Genomic DNA, 17,778 nt, shown 5'->3' with positions numbered 1-17,778 from the left:
CTGTGAGGTGTCTGGGGTGTGGTGTCTGTCAGTTGGGCATCTTCTGTCCTGGAAATTTGGCTTTCACTGTTCTCTCCTTGTTTCCTGAGGCAAGGCCCATGCATGTTATGCTGTGTGTGCAAGGCTGGACCTCTGTGTGGTGGTAAAAAGCTCTTGATTAAAAACCAGGGTGCACAACCCAAACTTGGGGACCTCTTTTCTCCCCAGGAATTTGCACCAAACTTGATTCCAAAGCGGGCCTCTCCCTGTCTACGGCCCTCACTGCTCCCACTGAGGTTCTAGATAAGACAGACCCTCCACCCTTTGGAATTGCCCTTCCTTCCTGGTCTTTAAAGTTTGGCTCTAAACTCATCTCTTCAAAGAGGTGTTCCCGAGTGAACCGCAGACCTGCTCACCCCAGGACCCCTGTACATACCCTGCCGACCCGATGACCCCAGCTGCTCCCCACCACGCACCCCCAGGCTTTGTGACATCCACGCTCTTGGGTGGTCTGGTACTCTTCTGAGCCAGTGGAGAGTAGCCGAGGACTGGGAAGCAGAGCTGGGTTTGAATCTCATGCCAACACGTAGAGCTGTGTGACCTTGAGCAGGTGAGTGCATGTCTCTGAGCTTCCTCATCAGTACAATGGGAGAGCTACACCCACCTGGCAAGGAGGATTTAATGAGACTGTGGATTGCAAGGTTGCAGGCCTTGTGCGTGGTGCTCCCTTCCATCCTTCAGGACTGCCATATGTCACCTCCTCTGAGAGTCCTCCCTGACCCATCACAAGCCATGCCCCACCTGCCTTTCCCGGCCTCAGTTTCCTTCAAGCCTTTATTTATTTTATATATACCCTTCTATGTGTCAGGCCTATGAGGGTAGGCATTTTGTCTATTTTGTTTGTTGCTGAATCCCAAGTTCCTAGAGCTATGCCTGGCATACATTGACTGACTGAATGGCAGGTAAGTAGTAGGGGCTTTATAAACAGGAGCTACTGTTATTACCATACATCTCTGTCTTATTTGTTTGCAACTGATAGGTTGGCCGAACTCACCTTCATGCCTGGGGGGCAGTCCTGGCTTGAATGACCTTACAGACGAACTTTGGTAATAGGGTTGCTGTGCTACCTGGGCTCCTGTGTGACCTGCCCCGGGAAGAGGAGTCTGTGTACCCGGAGGACACCTCAACAGCCTGCTCTTCCAGGGCAGAGGCCACTGGGTCTGCCTGCTCCACCCTTTCTATGTAAACATCCAACGCTGGGACACATGGATCATCCCACAACACTTGTCAGGGTCAAAGAAATCCAGACAAGACTAGTAGGGATGATTCCAACTCTGCCTCTAACTTGCTGTGTGACCTTAAGTAAGTCACACTGCCTCTCTGAATACTTAGTTTTCTATTTTATGTATCTAACAAATATTGACAGAGCACTAATTACTTGCCAAAAACCGTTCAAAGAGCTTATGTACGTGTAACTCATTTCTCTGAAGAAGCCTATGAAATGGGTTAATAATACCCTTCATTTTACATACGACAAACATGAGGCACAGAGAGGTGAAGTGACTTGCTCAAGGTCACACAGCTAGTAAATAAATAGCAGAGCCAGGATTCAAGCCCAGGAGTCTCGCTGCAGAGTCAGTGCTGGTAACCACTATGCTCAGCTGCACTGGATGGTGCCTGTGAAGGGCCAGCCTTTACCTGTGTGGAATCTGAATTTATTCTCCTGATGGTGCCTCCATTATTTGGCAGACACTCATTTTCCTAAAGGCTCCATGTGGCTTCCCTAAACAAGAATCTCCTGGGAGTTCCCTGGAGGTCCAGTGGTTAGGACTCCGCGCTTCCACTGCAGGGGGCACAGGTTCGATCCCTGGTCGGTAAGATCCCCCCTGCTGTGCAGTGTGGCAAAACAAAAACAAAAACAAACTCCTTTCCTGCCGTTCTTCAAATCTAATAACTGAACCCCCGTGACTTCCAGAAGGAAACAGCCAGTGGTATGTGGGACAGCCAGCTCTGGGGGATGCCTAGTGTTTGTCGATCTCTGTGGTATAAATAGCCCCACCATGGCCAAGTTCACGCTACCAACCTGACATCAGTGAACACAGAATTGAGAAGAGGTACATAAAATCAGCCCCCAAGAACCACCACGAGCAGCTCCAGTGCACCCCTGTCAGCCCAAGCAAAGGTGTGGCAACAGGGTTGAGTAAGGGACTCCTCAGGTACAAACCACCAGCAGGTCCCCCTGGCCTTGCCTCACAGGCCCTGTCAGGCCTCCCCTCCCTCACACTTCCCTGGGGCCACCCTTCCTAACATGCAGGGGGCTGGGGCTCCAGCTCTTGTCACTTGGAGAGGGTGCACCAGTTGGGCGGCCTGAGAGCCAGGCTGAGCAGGTGTGACAGGCGAACCAGCTGTGACTAATCTTCCTGGTTAGAGCAGCATTGCCTGCTCGTCACTCCCCACCCTGTTAGTTCCCAATTGCCTTCGGGATAAAGTTTAAACTTCCTAGCCTGTTGGACAAGGATTGCCCCCATCTGGGCCCTGCCTTGCTAATCAGATCCTCCATGGCATCTGTGCACGAACGACCTCTATTCTAAGTATCTCACAAACATGCCTTACTCACCTCTGTCACCACACCTTGGCTTGAGCTGTTGCCCGCCTGGAATGCCATTTCTCTGCTTTGCCAGAGATGGGGCGGACCCTCATGCCTCAACACCTGGCTCAGTAGCACCTCCTGGGGCTGGCTTTGCCAGGCTGCTCCTGCCCACGGGCGCTCTCCCTCCTCTGACTCCTGTAGGATCATGGCTCAGCAGGCCTAGACCTGAACTGTCAGTTAACTTTCAAACAAAACGAAACTGTAAGTTTCTTGAGGGCATGAGTGTTTTAGTTTTCTCTGTTCTCTGTACATACTCAGCAATGTGTTGTAAAGCCTTAATCCATTCCACCAAATTTTGCTGAGCACCTATCAAGACATGGAGGAGACGTGGATGGACGTCATGTATCCTGTCCTCAGGAAGCTCATACCCTAGGGAGGCAGAGCAAACAAGGAAATGACAACACACTGTCACCTGCAGGTAGGAGCGTAAATTGGTACCAGCTGTTAGAACTGGTTGGCAGTTTGCTATCAAAATGGTGAAAATGTGCACCTCATTTCTCCTGATAATTCCGTTAATGGACGGATTTAGTCTACATAAAGTAGGCAAGGGGGCACACACTATCACTGTACTGTTTATCTTCTATATCAATAAAGAGACGTTTCCAGCATCGTGAGAAAAGAATAAAGAAAAAAAAAAATGCCTGGATGGATTGTTCCAGATTTGGGAAGTTGGTGCATATTATTCCCATATGTGCTTTTTACTTGTGCTATATATGCATGTATCTATAAAAATATCAAGCTAGATAATTCTGCAATTTCCTTTTTCACTCAAGATTGTTGGCGAGATCCACCCATGTTGATTTAATCTAGCTTAGACTTCTCAGTCTTGGCACCAGTGACATTTACATTTGGGGCCCAATAATTCTTTGTGTGGTGGGGGTGAGGGGCTGCCCTGTGCATCAGAGCAGCATCCCTGGCCTCTCTGCCCACTAGATGCCAGTAGCTCACCCTCCACTCCCCAGCTGTGACAAACAGAAATGTCTCCAGACATTGCCAATTGTCCCTGGGACACAGACGAAATCTGGGGTGGGGTCGGGTAGCAGGGGAGAGCAGAAAGCAAAGTCATGCTAGTTCATTTGTTCTCACTGCTGTGTACTATTTCGTCACACGAATGCACCACAATTTATTTTTCTATTCTGTTTTTTGGCCGTGCCGTGGGGCTTGCAGGATCTTGGTTCCCCAACCAGGAATCGAACCCATGCCCCCTGCAGTGGAAGCACAGAGTCCAAACCACTGGACCACTAGGGAATTCCCTTTCCTATTCTCCTATTGATGGACTTTGAAGTTTGTTCCAGGCTTTTTTTTTTTTTTTCTCTGCTATGACAGATAATGCTGAGTGAAAAGTCCCCATACTAATTTCCTTGAGCCCATATGGGAAAGTTTTTCTAGAATAATTACCTAGAAGTAGAACACAGGGTCATAGGGATGTGTAGCTTCCACTTTTACTAAATCCTGCCAAACTGCTTCCAGTGTATGAAAGTTTTACAATTTTTGTGGAGTCAAAATCACTAGCCTTTCCCTTGTGGCTTCTGGGCTTTGTGACATGCTTCAAACGCCCTTCTCCATTTAAATCGTTGATTGGCCTGCAAGTGATTGTAGCTAAAGGGAGGAAAGGAGGTGTCCAGTTGTTTCAACACCATTTATTGACGCAGATGACTGAATTATATGCATCTGTGTTTATAAAAGTTATATATTTTTACAGATTTAGGAAATTTTTTAGGAGTTACACCAGCCTGCCAACAGCTATTATTTCTGGGTAGTGGGGTAATGTTAACCTAGCTACATTCAGAAATTTTCAGCAATAAACATGTTTTACGTGTGTCGTGAAAGAATATGTAGTTAGAAAAAGTACAGTGGTGGGTGCTTTGACACTAGTCAGCTTGGTGCAAGTTACAGAAACACGTGGAGTGGCTACCTGACTCCCATGGAGGCTGGGGAGAGCCTGGGTGGGCTGCGGAGCAGGGTGGGACTTGTCGGGGGAGAGAACAGCTTCCAGTTGGGGATACTCCCTACCATAAGCACTTTGTCAGCAGCTATTATCAGATAGGCAATGCCTCTGTCACCAGGCAGAGCTGTGGGTTCGAGTTGGGTCACACCTGAGCCATGGAGGGGCTGAAACGGGCCTTCGTGCACTGGCACAGACAATGACGTCACACCTCACGACCGGCAACAGACAGCTGCGTCGGCTGCCCTGCAAGTGGAGCCAGCTGGTCAGGTCAAGGTAACACCCAGGAGGACACACAGGCCCAGGACTCCCACGAGAAAATCCCACTCCCTGTCTGCTGAGTGCCATGGAGGTGAAATTAAAGGTGCATCTGGCCCAGAAATGGCCACCAGCAAAAGACGCCCAGAGCTTCTGTTCTGTGGTGCCAGGGAAATGGTACAGTCATTGTTTACGACTCTTCCCCCATTGGAACGTCAGCTCCAGGAGGGCAGGAATCTAACCTTTATTTTTTTCCCCATGTTCTCAGTGCCTGACACATCGAAGTTACCCAATAGCTCTTTGTGGAATGGCTGAATGAGGGTGCAAGGTACCCTAATGACTTCCAGTTCCCCTTCTTTTCCCCTGATATTTTCACTTTAAAGTGGCAGATGGATGGGGAAACAAATTATCTAGATCATGGCCCTTAGCCATCTTCAATAATCTTTTGATTCTTGTTCCAATTCATTAAATTGCTGTGCATCCAACTTGAATTACACGGCAAGATGGAGCCAAGAGAATCAAACTAATTCTAACACTTGTCGCTTCTTAAACTGGGAACTTGCACACGGCAAGGTTTCTTAGGGCAGATAATCTTTACATATTTGGTTTCTTTCTTTAGATGGTCTTTGCTACTGCAGACTGTCAATTGTAAAAACAGGAAACAGGACAAGATGATTTGCAAGTGATTAAAAGATGATATAGTTATTCACTGACTCAGCCAATAAAGATGAGATGCCTACTGCGTGTCAGGTACCATGCTAGGTGATGGGGACACTGTAGTGCACAAGAGTTTGTGCCCTCAAGGACATACAGCCCTGAGCTAACTTTTATTGAGCACTTACTGTATGCCAAGGGCTTTACATATCTTGACTCATTTAATCCTCACAATGAGGATTGTGAACCTGTGAGGTAAGTTCAGAGAAAAAATAATCTGCCCAAGATTATACCACTAGGAGATAGAGAGGCTGGGATTTGAACTCAGGCAGACTGGTTCCAGAGTCTGTGTCCTTAAGCTTCATATTTTTTCTCTTGAGCAAGTGATACAGACACCAGGCAATGACAAAGCAATGTGACAAGTGCCACCACTGATCAATGCATATGAGTACCAAAAAAAAAAAAAAGCACACAGAAGCCACAACTAATCCAAGCTTGGGGATGCTCAGGGAAGATTTAGAGGGCGTGATAGGGAAAGTTGGCCCAGAGGAGTGAGGCAGGAGAAGGCGGGGGGTCCTAGGCAGAGGGGATATTACGCACAAAGACCAGGAGACAGAGGAAGCAGTGTGCATTTAGAGCAGTGCCACAGAGAATGAAAGGAAGTGACGTGAAGCTATGGAGAGAGGAGCTGAAGAGAGGCTGAGGGAGGGAAGAAGGTAGCTGCTGCAGCCCTTCGTTGGCCCGCTTCTCTCCGGAGGGTGGAGGTGCGCTTCTCTCCGGAGGGTTGGAGGTGCGTTTCTATACCAGATGATAAGGAAGCAGGGGAGGGGGGCTGGGACCTGGGTGAGGCCCAGCATGTGCTGCACGAGATAAGGCACCAAGTGCCTAGCCTACCCATTCTAGTATTCTTAGTCTCTAATTGATTATATTGTAAGCAATATGACAAATGACACAAATATAATGCAGATTAATTGTAATAATTGCAAATCTTGCAAAGGAGTGGATTTGATGAACTTGATACATAATGCTAGAAAACTGCTCAAATCTCAAGCAAAGCCACTGAAAAATGTGGATTGGCAGACTGAGAGGATGACAGTAAAGGGAGAGGTGACAAGGTGATCACCAAGGTGATCACTTATTAAAAAGGACAATGTGAATATCAAGAGATTGAGGTCCATAGGAAAACAGGAAGATCGCAATTTTTTTGGCCACCGAGTGGCATGTGGGATCTTAGTTCCCTGACCAGTGATCGAACCTGTGCCCCCCTACAGTGGGAGCTCGGACTTTTAACCACTAGACCGCCAGGGAAGTCCCAGATCTCAAATATATTTGAAAAAATTCCCTCTATGATTATGCTGTAAAAATCAGATGGAAAGAATATTGTAGGATACTAAACATGGTTTCACTCGAAAAACAAACACTTGATTCTTTCTTTGTTATAAGAATATTTTTAAAATTACAATCTTTTATAATTTCATTCAGTTTTCATGATGAAAGTACCCATTAGACTTCGTCTCTCCCTGAATCCCCACCATATACAATGAAATTCTGGTCCCCGTTTTAAGTGGTTTCACTTTTAGGTGAGCTTTTTCTGGTGTCAACCCTCCCCCTGAGCTAAACAGGCCCTTTGCTCTCAGCAGCCTGGGAGGAAGGTTGTGTCACAGTGCTGATTCTGGTATGGGAAGGCAAAATATTTCCTACCATTGTCTGATCCTTACAGGGGCTGATGTATCACATGTCACAACTGGGTCTCTTTTCTCTTACCTCCTTAAGAAGTCACTGAGGACAGAATGAAGACAAGAGCCTGTGCTTGGTTTGCCTTCTATCCCTGCCATCATTCCCAGCTACCAGCCAAGGACCAGACAGCACAGGACAAAACCCCCAGCTGCACACTCTCAACATCCTCACAGGCTGGGCCTCACAACCCACCCCGGGACCCCTGTCAGTCAGCATTCCGGGGCCACTGAGGAAGGAAGCACACCAACACAGGCCCTGAGAACAGCTGAGACCCTCGTGACTCTTTAATCTTGTGATGCAATCAGGTAGTTTTGAAGAATATTGTTGTGAAGGGCCATATGACAAGAGTCATCAAATACATTTGCTCAAAAGTCTAATAAACAATGTACACATACAACCTTCTCCCTACAATTTTAAAATAAAAGCATAACTTTCTACAGATAGTCTTGGAATGTCAAAGCTGAAAAGAACTCAAGCATATTTAAACAAACTTCATGTTTCAGATGAGGAATCTGAAATCCTAGGCCAGGGGTTGGCAAACTTTTTCTGTAAAGGGGCAGAGAGTAAATAGTTTAGACTTTGTAGGCCATACGGTCTCTGTCCTAACTGTTCAACTCTGTTGTAGCACAAAAGCAGTCACAGACAATACATAAACAACATGTGGTTGTGTTCTGATACAACTTTTATTTATGGGCACTGAAATTTGAGTTTTACATTATTTTTCACATGCTAAAAAAATACTGTTCTTCTTTTGACTTCAAGCATTTAAAAAGGTAAAAACCACTTTTAGTGGGCTACACAAACAGGTGGTAGACTGGATTTGGTCCCTGGGCCATAGTATGCTGACCCCTGTCCTAGGCCACTCTGACACCCAAGTGTAGCCTGTAGTGTTATACCTTGTTTATTTGCTCTTTGCTTTGGCCATCCACATCAAAGACTCTGACCTGCTTAACCATAAAATGTACAAGCAAGGAGCTCTATAAATGTTTTCCAAATTTTAGGAGTAATATTAATATCTGTGAGAAACATATGCCAGGCCACAGTTGAAAGACAATCGATATAATGCTATATTGTGTATTAAATAAAAACAAGAGAAAAATATAATAAATTTGAGAAACTCACTAAATTTGAAAAATAGGCTTTATTTTAACCAGTGGTATTGTATGACATCCTATATGGCATAACTGAATACAGCCAAGTTCATGAGTACAAATAAAATAGAATTTTCCCTCATTTTCTCTTTCGTTTTCTGTTCAGAGAAATCAAGAGATAGGAGCATTATGCTCAGTAACCAAGGAGCTCTTCCACAGGCTCCAGCTGAGTCCAGGCTCCTGGCGCATTCAGCCTCTTAACACGTATATGGTCTCATGTGCAAAGACCTTTATGAAAAAAATATTCAGAGCAGTATTTCTGTAGGAAATCACACTAGCATTTACAACAAAACATGGCAGATAAAATTCATCCTGCTGTGGATCACGAGGATTTGAACTGCATATAAAGGAGATGAGGCCTCTGCGTTCATTTTCCTTTAAAGAGGGGGCGAATCCCGGGTGACTCCCGGGTGAGGTGTGATCACCATCAGCTGCCTCCTTCCTTCTGGCTCCAGTTCACTTGGGGGTCCTACCCTGTCCCTCTGGAGTGCAGGTATCACTGCACTGTGACAGAGAAATGGAAACACCTTGGCCCCAATACAAGATTCTGTCACACAGCCAACACTGGAAGTGGCTCTACGCTTTCTTCTTTCACAAAAGGTTTAAATATATGGGCCCTTATGTAGCACAAGATGCCTGAAATTCAGAAAATTATGAAAAAAACTCTTCTCCACCCCTGAGGATATTTCATCTTTATAAAGTTGAAAATACAAAATATTAAAATAATTTGCCCTTTCTCCCCATCAAAAGGAATCATATTCTCAATGGATTCCTGCAATATAGAAAATTCTGAAACAAAATTTATTTCTCCACAAACCAAGACCAAGAAGTCAATGTTAAGCTGCCAAGAAGACCCTTTTCCAAAGAAGGATGGAAAAGACACCTCATTACTTAAAAAAAAAAAAAAATAACCATATTTAGACAAAGATAGCAAAAGGAGTTTCTGGCCTCATGAGCTTTTATTTTTCACTTTGATTTTCAGCATTTCTTAGCATTGGTTATTGGGAGTGAAGAGAATGACTTGTTCTCCAAAGTCTGAGATATTCCTGGGACAAGCCCTGATCTTTCCTGGTTGACAGCTCCCCAAAAATAGTCTGTTGAAAACCAGATGGCAAGAATGGAAATGCTATACATCCATCTGTTCCATTTCTTCATAGTTTTCACATCAAAAGCACCTGGAGTATCACTTGTGTTCAACACAAAATAGCACTGGGGGCTGAAGAGAGGATGACATCACTTGCCCATGGCATCAGCTGAGGTGACGTGGATTCTGAACTACCCACAAGGTCTTCGCTGGCAAACTTGCCTGGCACCAGGGCCTCCCGAAGAGAACAGGACGAGCAACCGTGCATGCTCAAATAGCAAGACGTGCAAAACACACCATCACTCTGCTAGGAATAAAGAGCACGCAGGAAGTACACTGAGAGCAAGAACCAGCTTCTGACTACTGGGGCCAGTAGTTAAGAAACCTCTGCAATGAAGGTGGTGGGTACGCAGAGAAATGGCAACGACACCTGGGTGGGGGTGTGGGCATGAGGGAGGAAGAGAGAGAAGCACATATACGCATGCTCACACATGGTGCCTCCGAAGGCTCCCTGGCCACTTCGGGTTCACAAGTGGCCGTCCAACAACCTGACTACTTGCCTGGCTCAGAACTTCATCCGCTGCACTCTCCTAACCAACTACACTTTCTTCTCTCCTTTTAAGGCACAGACATATTTATACTTTCAGGTACAGCTGTTGAGTTCTGAGAATCACATTAAGCAAGTTAATCACAGACTAGTGCACAGAAGCCAGTTGGTCCTTTTTGGCTGATGCATCGCTGAGGGACAGCTCCAGGTGTGAAGCAGCCAGAAGGTGTGAGCCTTCTCTCTATGCCACTGTGGGATGTGGTCATGTCTAACCTCCACCGTCAAGGTGAGGCCACAGGAGAGGCCAAAATGGCAAAAGCGTGACTGGGGTCTGGGATGTTTAATATTTTTCACTTTGCATTTAACAAACCCTACAAGATGGCAGCTCTAGCCCGCCTAGCTGACTCTCATGAACAAGAGCAAGCAGAGGCTGCCACAGAGCATCTGTCACTCCACGTAAAGTCACTGTGATAGTTTGCTGATAATCTCTTACCCTCCACAAAGTCAGACACACAACACACACACACACCCCTTCCACCATGGAGGAAATCTTTGCAACAAGAGGCACTTGAATGATATTTGGAGAGTTCCCATGAAAAGGCCTTCCCCTCACAGTGAAGTGGGATCAACGGAACAGAAACCAGATACTCAAGACTCCATCTCTTCTTGGTCAAGGGGCGGTGGCACAAAGCTGATGACTTCATCGTAGGTCAGGCCTAGAAATTGGGAAGGAAAAGTACGATGTGAGAGTTTAGACTATTCACTTTGCTGGCAAGCACCCTAACTTCTAAGCTCAAGATCCTTCCTCCCTGTTCAGGCTGCTGGTTCGATGGGCTACTTCAAATAATTGCCTCATTGCTTGTGTGTAATATCCTAATGGAACGTGTGATTACACAGAAGTTCAAGGATACATATAAAAGAACCATTTTTCTTGTTTCTTTCATCATCTAGTGCCTCCTCTTTAAAGCTCTGGAGAAGATGCTCAAGACTAGCAAAGCAATCCCACACGCTACAGCAACAGATAATCCTGGCTTTTGGGATTTAACTCGAGTTCTGAATTTGTGTTTTACGGAGAGAATATGAGATTGGGCATGGGAGACCTGGGTTCCATTTCTGGCTGCATCCCTAACTATGTTTAAGGTAAGAGATATGATATAAACTCTCTTCGCCCCAATTCTATCAATTGTAAAAATTCCCTATTCCCTACTTAGCTCGGAGAGATGGTATAAATGCAGAAATTCTGAGAACCTCAAAGCTCTATGCAGACGTGAGGGGCTGTGCACAAAATCAGACCAGACAGAAGCATCTCAAAGGTCCACAGTGTCGTCATCTACAACAGACAGTTTCCATCAGAGGAACATACTCATTCTGCATTAGAGACCCTCATTACAAGTTTTAACGAGTTGGATATAACCAGAAAAAATTCCACCACCCCCCCACACAGCTTTTGGATAGTGGTTCACCTAGGATAGATTTTTAAATCTAAGTTCTCAAGCTAGATGTTCATCCTGCTATGACTTACTTTTCCATTCATCTATAAGGAGGTCCCTGCTTTCAAAAGACTGATCGTAAGGATCAGCCACCGGTTCATCATCAGGATCATGGTACTGGGCAAAGTAGGCATGTGCAAGGGCTTGGGCTGCTGTAATTCTCTTATCTGAGTCCAATACAAGCATCTTCTCCAGCAAGTCGACAGCTATGAGTACCACAGATTGGAAGGAAAAAAGAAGAGTTTTTAACACGTTACCAAAAATTTATGCCTTATTAAGCAAACACAAAGTTTTGACCCTTCATACCCAAACAAAGAATTCTCCAAAGTATCTGATCTAGGATATATTACTCCTTTCCTCCTTTAAACATATACATGGGTGTGCATGCTTGCATGCGTGTATGGATGGCGGGTGGATTTTGTATTTTTTAAGAATATATTACTGGGACTTCCCTGGTGGCGCAGTGGTTAAGAATCCACCTGCCACTGCAGGGGACACGGGTTCGAGCCCTGGTCCAGGAAGATCCCACATGCCACGGAGCAACTAAGCCCGTGTGCCAAAACTACTGAGCCTGTGCTCTAGAGCCCTCGAGCCACAACTACTGAAGCCTGCGTGCCTAGAACCCATTCTCCGCAACAAGAGAAGTCACCGCAATGAGAAGCCCACGCGCTGCAACTAGAGAAAGCCCGCGCGCAGCAATGAAGACCCAGTGCAGCCATAAATAAATAAATAAACAAACAAACAAACAAAACCCCCCAAAAACTAGAGAAGAATATATTACTAAAGAAGAATTTTAAAAAGAAACAGATTGTGTTTGAACAAGCTTTTGTGGAATGTCAGTGTCAAACTGCTACCACTATGGTCAAAATGTCAGAATGAAAGCCCATAACTAAAGTAATCTACAAGAGGTAAGTAGGGCCGGTTTCTTACTGTTTTGTCCCTTCTGTTTATTTACTAACATAAGGCAAGTGAATATTCATCTAATGGATCTAATGAACAAATTGAGGATTTTTTATGGGTGTGTGGATGAGACGTGGTATTTGGATAAAATCATTATGAGCAATTTCAGTATACAAAATAATAGGACAGTGAATAGTCATATGCCCACCACCAACAATTAACCCTTCTGTATTTCTTTATCTATATATACATTATATTTTTTGCTGAACCATTTTAAAATAAAATTACAGATGTGAAACTTTACATCTAAATATTTCAGCATACAGATAGCTTCCTACACAATCATAAAACTGTTATTACATATGACAAATATATAATTCCCAAATATCATCTAAAATCCAGTACCTGTTAAAATTTCAATTACCCTAAAGTTGTTTTTTATACCTAGTTTGTTCAAACCAGGATCCAATTAAGGGCCATGCAATGCATTAGATTGAGTTTCCTTAGTCTCGAAATAGTCCCCCCACTTCTAACCCCTATTTTTTCCTAACTTCGACCTGAAAATACCCACCCCCAGTTGTCTTGTGCTATCATGTACTTACACCCTTGTTTTCCTCTATTGCTTGTATTTCCTGAACCTATTAGATCTGAAAATTTGGTAAGAATTGGGTTATAAATATTTTTGGAAAGAATATTTCATAGGTGATGCTATGTACTTAATGGTACATTAAAGCCATTTGTCCCATTAATAATGATGCTGAATTTGATCACTGGGTTAAGATGTTTCTTTTTTGCCCCAAGAAAGTACCCTGTGGGACACACCAGGTAAATATCAGTTTCTTTCACTTAACAGCTTTCAGCATCCATTGATTTTTCCTTCCCAGCAACTATTTCATTAGGGGATCACAAAACAGTGGGTTTTTTGTTTGTTTGTTTGTTTTCTAATTCTTACAAATGAGGATGTTTTGAGTTTCAGAATGGTGGCACTTGGGAGGACAAATAGTGACATTTCGACAGTTATCACTTTGGTGTAACAAAGGCATTTGAGGCTTTGCAAATTATCGATGTCTCCTTAAATGTGGAAGGGGGCAGGGATGGGTAGTGAAGGGGAGGACTGTTTCCTGAAGAGATCCATGCTGCATACGCTGGAGGATGTAAAAGACCCCTGTCCTGCAGCCTCAATTCCAGAGTAATCCAAAGGAGAAATGTGGGTTTCAGAGGAATACAGGAACAAAGTGAATATTTATGTGTCAAGTTCATAAGTTTACACTTTAAAGCATTGGGAACATTGCCTAGATATATGTTCTTCTCTACTTAGAAAGAATAACCTTATCAGGTGTTGTTTGGGTCATATGATGAGTCTTTGCCACCCCCAGGGTAAAAAGAACCATGTCCTTATAACCAATACCTTGATAAAAAATAAGATCAAGGTTAAGAAAAAGATTCCTCGAAGATCTTGACAGATACAAATATACACACTCCATCAAAGGGCAATTTAAGTTTTACTTCATGTTTTGAGGATAATGGTGAAACATGAAGTCAGTAATGGACAAAATAGAGCTGTCAATATTTACACTGTTGGTATATTCCTTCTCGGTTAATATGCTGGTATGCTGGGCACAAGTTCCTGGACAGTAACACCATGTTCTGCCTGCAAGAAGAGACTTTTTTTTTTTTTTTTTTTTTTTTTGTGGTACGCGGGCCTCCCTCTGTTGTGGCCTCTCCCGTTGCGGAGCACAGGCTCCGGACGCACAGGCTCAGCGGCCACGGCTCACGGGCCCAGCCGCTCCGCGGCATGTGGGATCCTCCCGGACCGGGGCGCGAACCCGGTTCCCCTGCATCGGCAGACGGACGCGCAACCACTGCGCCACCAGGGAAGCCCAAGAAGAGACTCTTTATATGACATCACTGGGCAGTGGACTGATAGGTCTGTTTAAATTTTGAGAACTGCAGTGCTGAGCAGCACATGGCTCAAAGCCTCCTTCAACTCACTAGCAGCCTGCAGTACTAAGTGGTATCCAGTTCTTTTGAATGCTTAAATGTCATATGATTCCAGAGAAGGGGGACACCTATCAGGATAGATGTGACCCAAATAAGCTGCTGGGACACACACATATTCCCCCTTCCTCGGAAAAATGAATTAACAAATCTCTTTGAGTCAGCCATCAGGAAGTCAAACAGTAAGCATTGCCATGTCTCAAACGTGAGCTGATATGATGAAAAAACTCTTAACAGAATGACAGACAGGGAAGCGACCAGCATACAACATAATTTCCCAACATCCTACAGTACTTATGACTCAAAGAGAGCTTCTCACAGACCCTTGAACTAGATAACACAGTATAAACAAATCATACAAAGCCAATCAGCATACCAGGGCAGATGCAAACCCAAGCCAACCCCGGCAGAGTTCTGTTTACCCCTGATGAGTTTGTGGATTTATTCTTAGATGTGAGAGTGATCCAGCTGAGATCTGACATACTCTCCGTCTCCAAGGCCAACATGGACACATCTATAGCTGCCTAACACTTCAAAGAGTGTGAGCATCTCTGCTATTGTAAGAATTATCACAGTAACACTAAACTGCTCTCAAACAATCACTGTGGATGAAGTACTTAAAAAAGTAAAGCCACTTAGCCTTCACTCCAACTCCTAAAGAGGCTGTCATGGGCGTCAGCTCTCAGAAGGCTAAAACTAAACCTGAAGCCCGGCTGCTGGGACCCTTAAGCAGAGGGATGACCAAAACTGAGATTTAAAAACATACTACTAAGGGACTTCCCTGGTGGCGCAGTGGTTAAGAAGAATCCGCCTGCCAATGCAGGGGACACGGGTTCGAGCCCTGGCCCAGGAAGATCCCACATGCCGCGGAACAACTAAGCCCATGCGCCACAACTACTGAGCCTGTGCTCTAGAGCCCGCGAGCTGCAACTACTGAAGCCTGCGCACCTAGAGCCCGTGCTCTGCAACAAGAGAAGCCACCACAATGAGAAGCCCATGCTCCACGACAAAAAGTAGCCCCCACTCGCCGCAAGCCCGTGCTCTGCAACAAGAGAAGCCACCACAATGAGAAGCCCATGCACCACGACAAAAAGTAGCCCCCACTCGCCGCAACTAGAGAAAGCACGCATGCAGCAATGAAGACCCAACACAGCCAAAAATAAATAAATAAATAAAAATTAAAAACAACAACAACAACCAAAAAACATACTACTAAGATACAATCTTCAGAAAAGTAAGAAGATTGATTGTACTATTATCACAGCATTGCTCCCCTCCTGTCATAGGGAGGTCCTGGTCTGAGTTTTCTGTGTCTGTCATTAAATAGCACTGTGCCCTGTCTTCTCCTAGAGTCAGGGAATTAGAGCCTCAGGCAATAACACTTTTGGGGACCAAAAAAAGTACACATCAGCCCCCGGTATTAAGGAACAAAGCAACTCTTTTTTTTTTAGCCAAGGCAGTACACATCCTGCAGCTGCCACTGGTACGTCCCTTTGTCAAAGATCCTGGAAGTGATGGTGGCAGGAAGGAATATGGAGCCATTCCTTAAAGTCTGGGGTGGCAAATTAGCTTCGCCAAGAGAGAATGGTTAAGTCTCTAAGGGCAAAAGAAGAAGAGAGGGAGGGAAAAGTAGCTGAGGATGATGGGACCTGTAGGTAGAGCAGGGCACACTGCAGGGAGCGCCTGGGTGGGTCTACTAACCACCATCTGTGCTTCGGTTGTTTTCTCCCTCAGTGAGGGACACCGCAAGACAACAGCAGTGGGCTTCCCTGGTGGCGCAGTGGTTAAGAATCCGCCTGCTAACGCAGGGGACATGGGTTCGAGCCCTGGTCCGGGAAGATCCCACATGCCGCGGAGCAACTAAGCCCGTGCACCACAACTACTGAGCCCATGCGCCACAACTACTGAGGCTGCATGCCGCAACTACTGAAGCCCGCGGGCCTAGAACTCATGCTCCACAACAAGAGAGGCCACCGCAATGAGAAGCCTGCACTCTGCAACGAAGAGCAGCCCCTGCTCGCTGCAACTAGAGAAAGCCCGCGTGCAGCAACGAAGACCCAACGCAGCCAAAATAAATTAAATAAATAAATACATAAATAAATTTATTTAAAAAACCCCAACAGCAGTGGTGAACGACTCACAGGCTTTTCTCTGTTCCTCTTTCTTCCTGTATCCCTCAACCTGTTCTCCTAGCGTTCCCATTACTTTCTCTCCTTTCTTCACTGTCCCAGCCTATTTCCCCCATCAAATTCTGTGATCATATAAATATATAAGCATGTCATGAGACTGAAAAACAAAAAAACCTGACAATACAAACACGGATAATAAATGGCATTATTTACCTCCTTCCAAGATTTAATTAATGGTACGATATTTAGTCAAAAGGAAAAACTCTTCTTCAAATCCCTAACTTATGTCATAACCAATATTGAATATATTGATATTGAATCCATTAGATGAGGATATGGTCAACTTACCCAAGGGATTGGCACCAATAAATACATTTGCAAAGTTCATCTTTGGCATCTGGGTCAAAGACTGAATGTAGTTTCTTGCCTGTAAAACAGAGGGTTTTCAAAATGGCTTTGTTCAGTATTGCTGCTCTCAAAGAGTCTGGGTCGTGTCAAAGAACGAGTGTTAACTGACAGGGTCTGCTAGCTTCAATGTTTATGAATGTCACTGACATTCTTTAAATACTTCTCTCTTACTGCCATCCTAACCTCCTTATTTACCATCAGCACCTTTATTTACTCCTGCTATCTCTCACAGTTAAATTTCAAGCGAACAAAAATGTGAACCAATTAAGTTCCCTTTCATTAGCATTCTGGGTCACAGGATCAGAAGTTTAAAAAGATACCTAAGAAGTAGACCTTTCTGAGACTGCCTTCCTAAAAAAGCTGCAGGGATTGGTATTTCCAAAGAAAGTCTAGGATCAACTGTCTTTTGATGGTGCTGATCTCAGCAGGTACTCTTAGTATATGAAAAGGATATCAGTATTAAGCCTTGCTAACAAAATATTCATGGTGACAAGAAAGTAAGCGTAAGCGTTATATATATAATTCTAAGAGGTTCAAACACATTTTAAAAATACTAAACCAATTTAATAAGAGTAATAAAGAATACTGGATAAGTTACACAGCCTAGGCAGAAACCCTTCCCCTACCACCTGTAAGATACATCTTCTTGGGCAAGTCTTAACTAGCATATCAATTACCTCATCTGTAAAATATTAGTATTACTATTAGATATTAGTATTTGGCTTGCCTATACCATATGGTTATTGTGATACTCAAGCAAGATAAAACTCATGAGAGCTTCCAACTAAAATTTTGACACACACAAAATTTATATACCAATATAGGTTTTATAAGTTTGATCCTTGGGG

The 17,778-nt window shown here is 44.5% G+C and overlaps 1 protein-coding gene across 4 annotated transcripts in view; it reads right to left on the bottom strand.

Annotated features, from left to right (window-relative positions):
* Positions 1-7,887: 7,887 nt before the first annotated feature.
* Positions 7,888-17,778, bottom strand: part of MAPK14 (mitogen-activated protein kinase 14) — a 77,971-nt gene continuing 68,080 nt past the window's right edge. For 2 of the 4 annotated variants that reach the window (XM_024121763.1, XM_024121762.3), the window contains exons 10-12: positions 16,871-16,949; positions 11,528-11,701; positions 7,888-10,721 (exon numbers count right to left, since the gene is read on the bottom strand). In XM_024121763.1, coding sequence (XP_023977531.1) covers positions 10,654-10,721; positions 11,528-11,701; positions 16,871-16,949 — 321 coding nt within the window. In that variant the 3' untranslated portion in view covers positions 7,888-10,653. Of the gene's footprint in view, positions 10,722-11,253; positions 11,336-11,527; positions 11,702-16,870; positions 16,950-17,778 lie in introns of those variants that run through there. The other 2 variants (XR_002891461.2, XM_024121766.2) reach the window with 2 other exon arrangements.

The sequence above is a fragment of the Physeter macrocephalus genome, chromosome 18 (assembly GCF_002837175.3).
Source record: "Physeter macrocephalus isolate SW-GA chromosome 18, ASM283717v5, whole genome shotgun sequence".
NCBI classification, from domain to species: Eukaryota; Metazoa; Chordata; class Mammalia; order Artiodactyla; family Physeteridae; genus Physeter; species Physeter macrocephalus.
The sequence above is the reverse complement of the archived record's forward strand: the minus strand, read 5'-3'. Positions and strand labels throughout refer to the sequence as shown.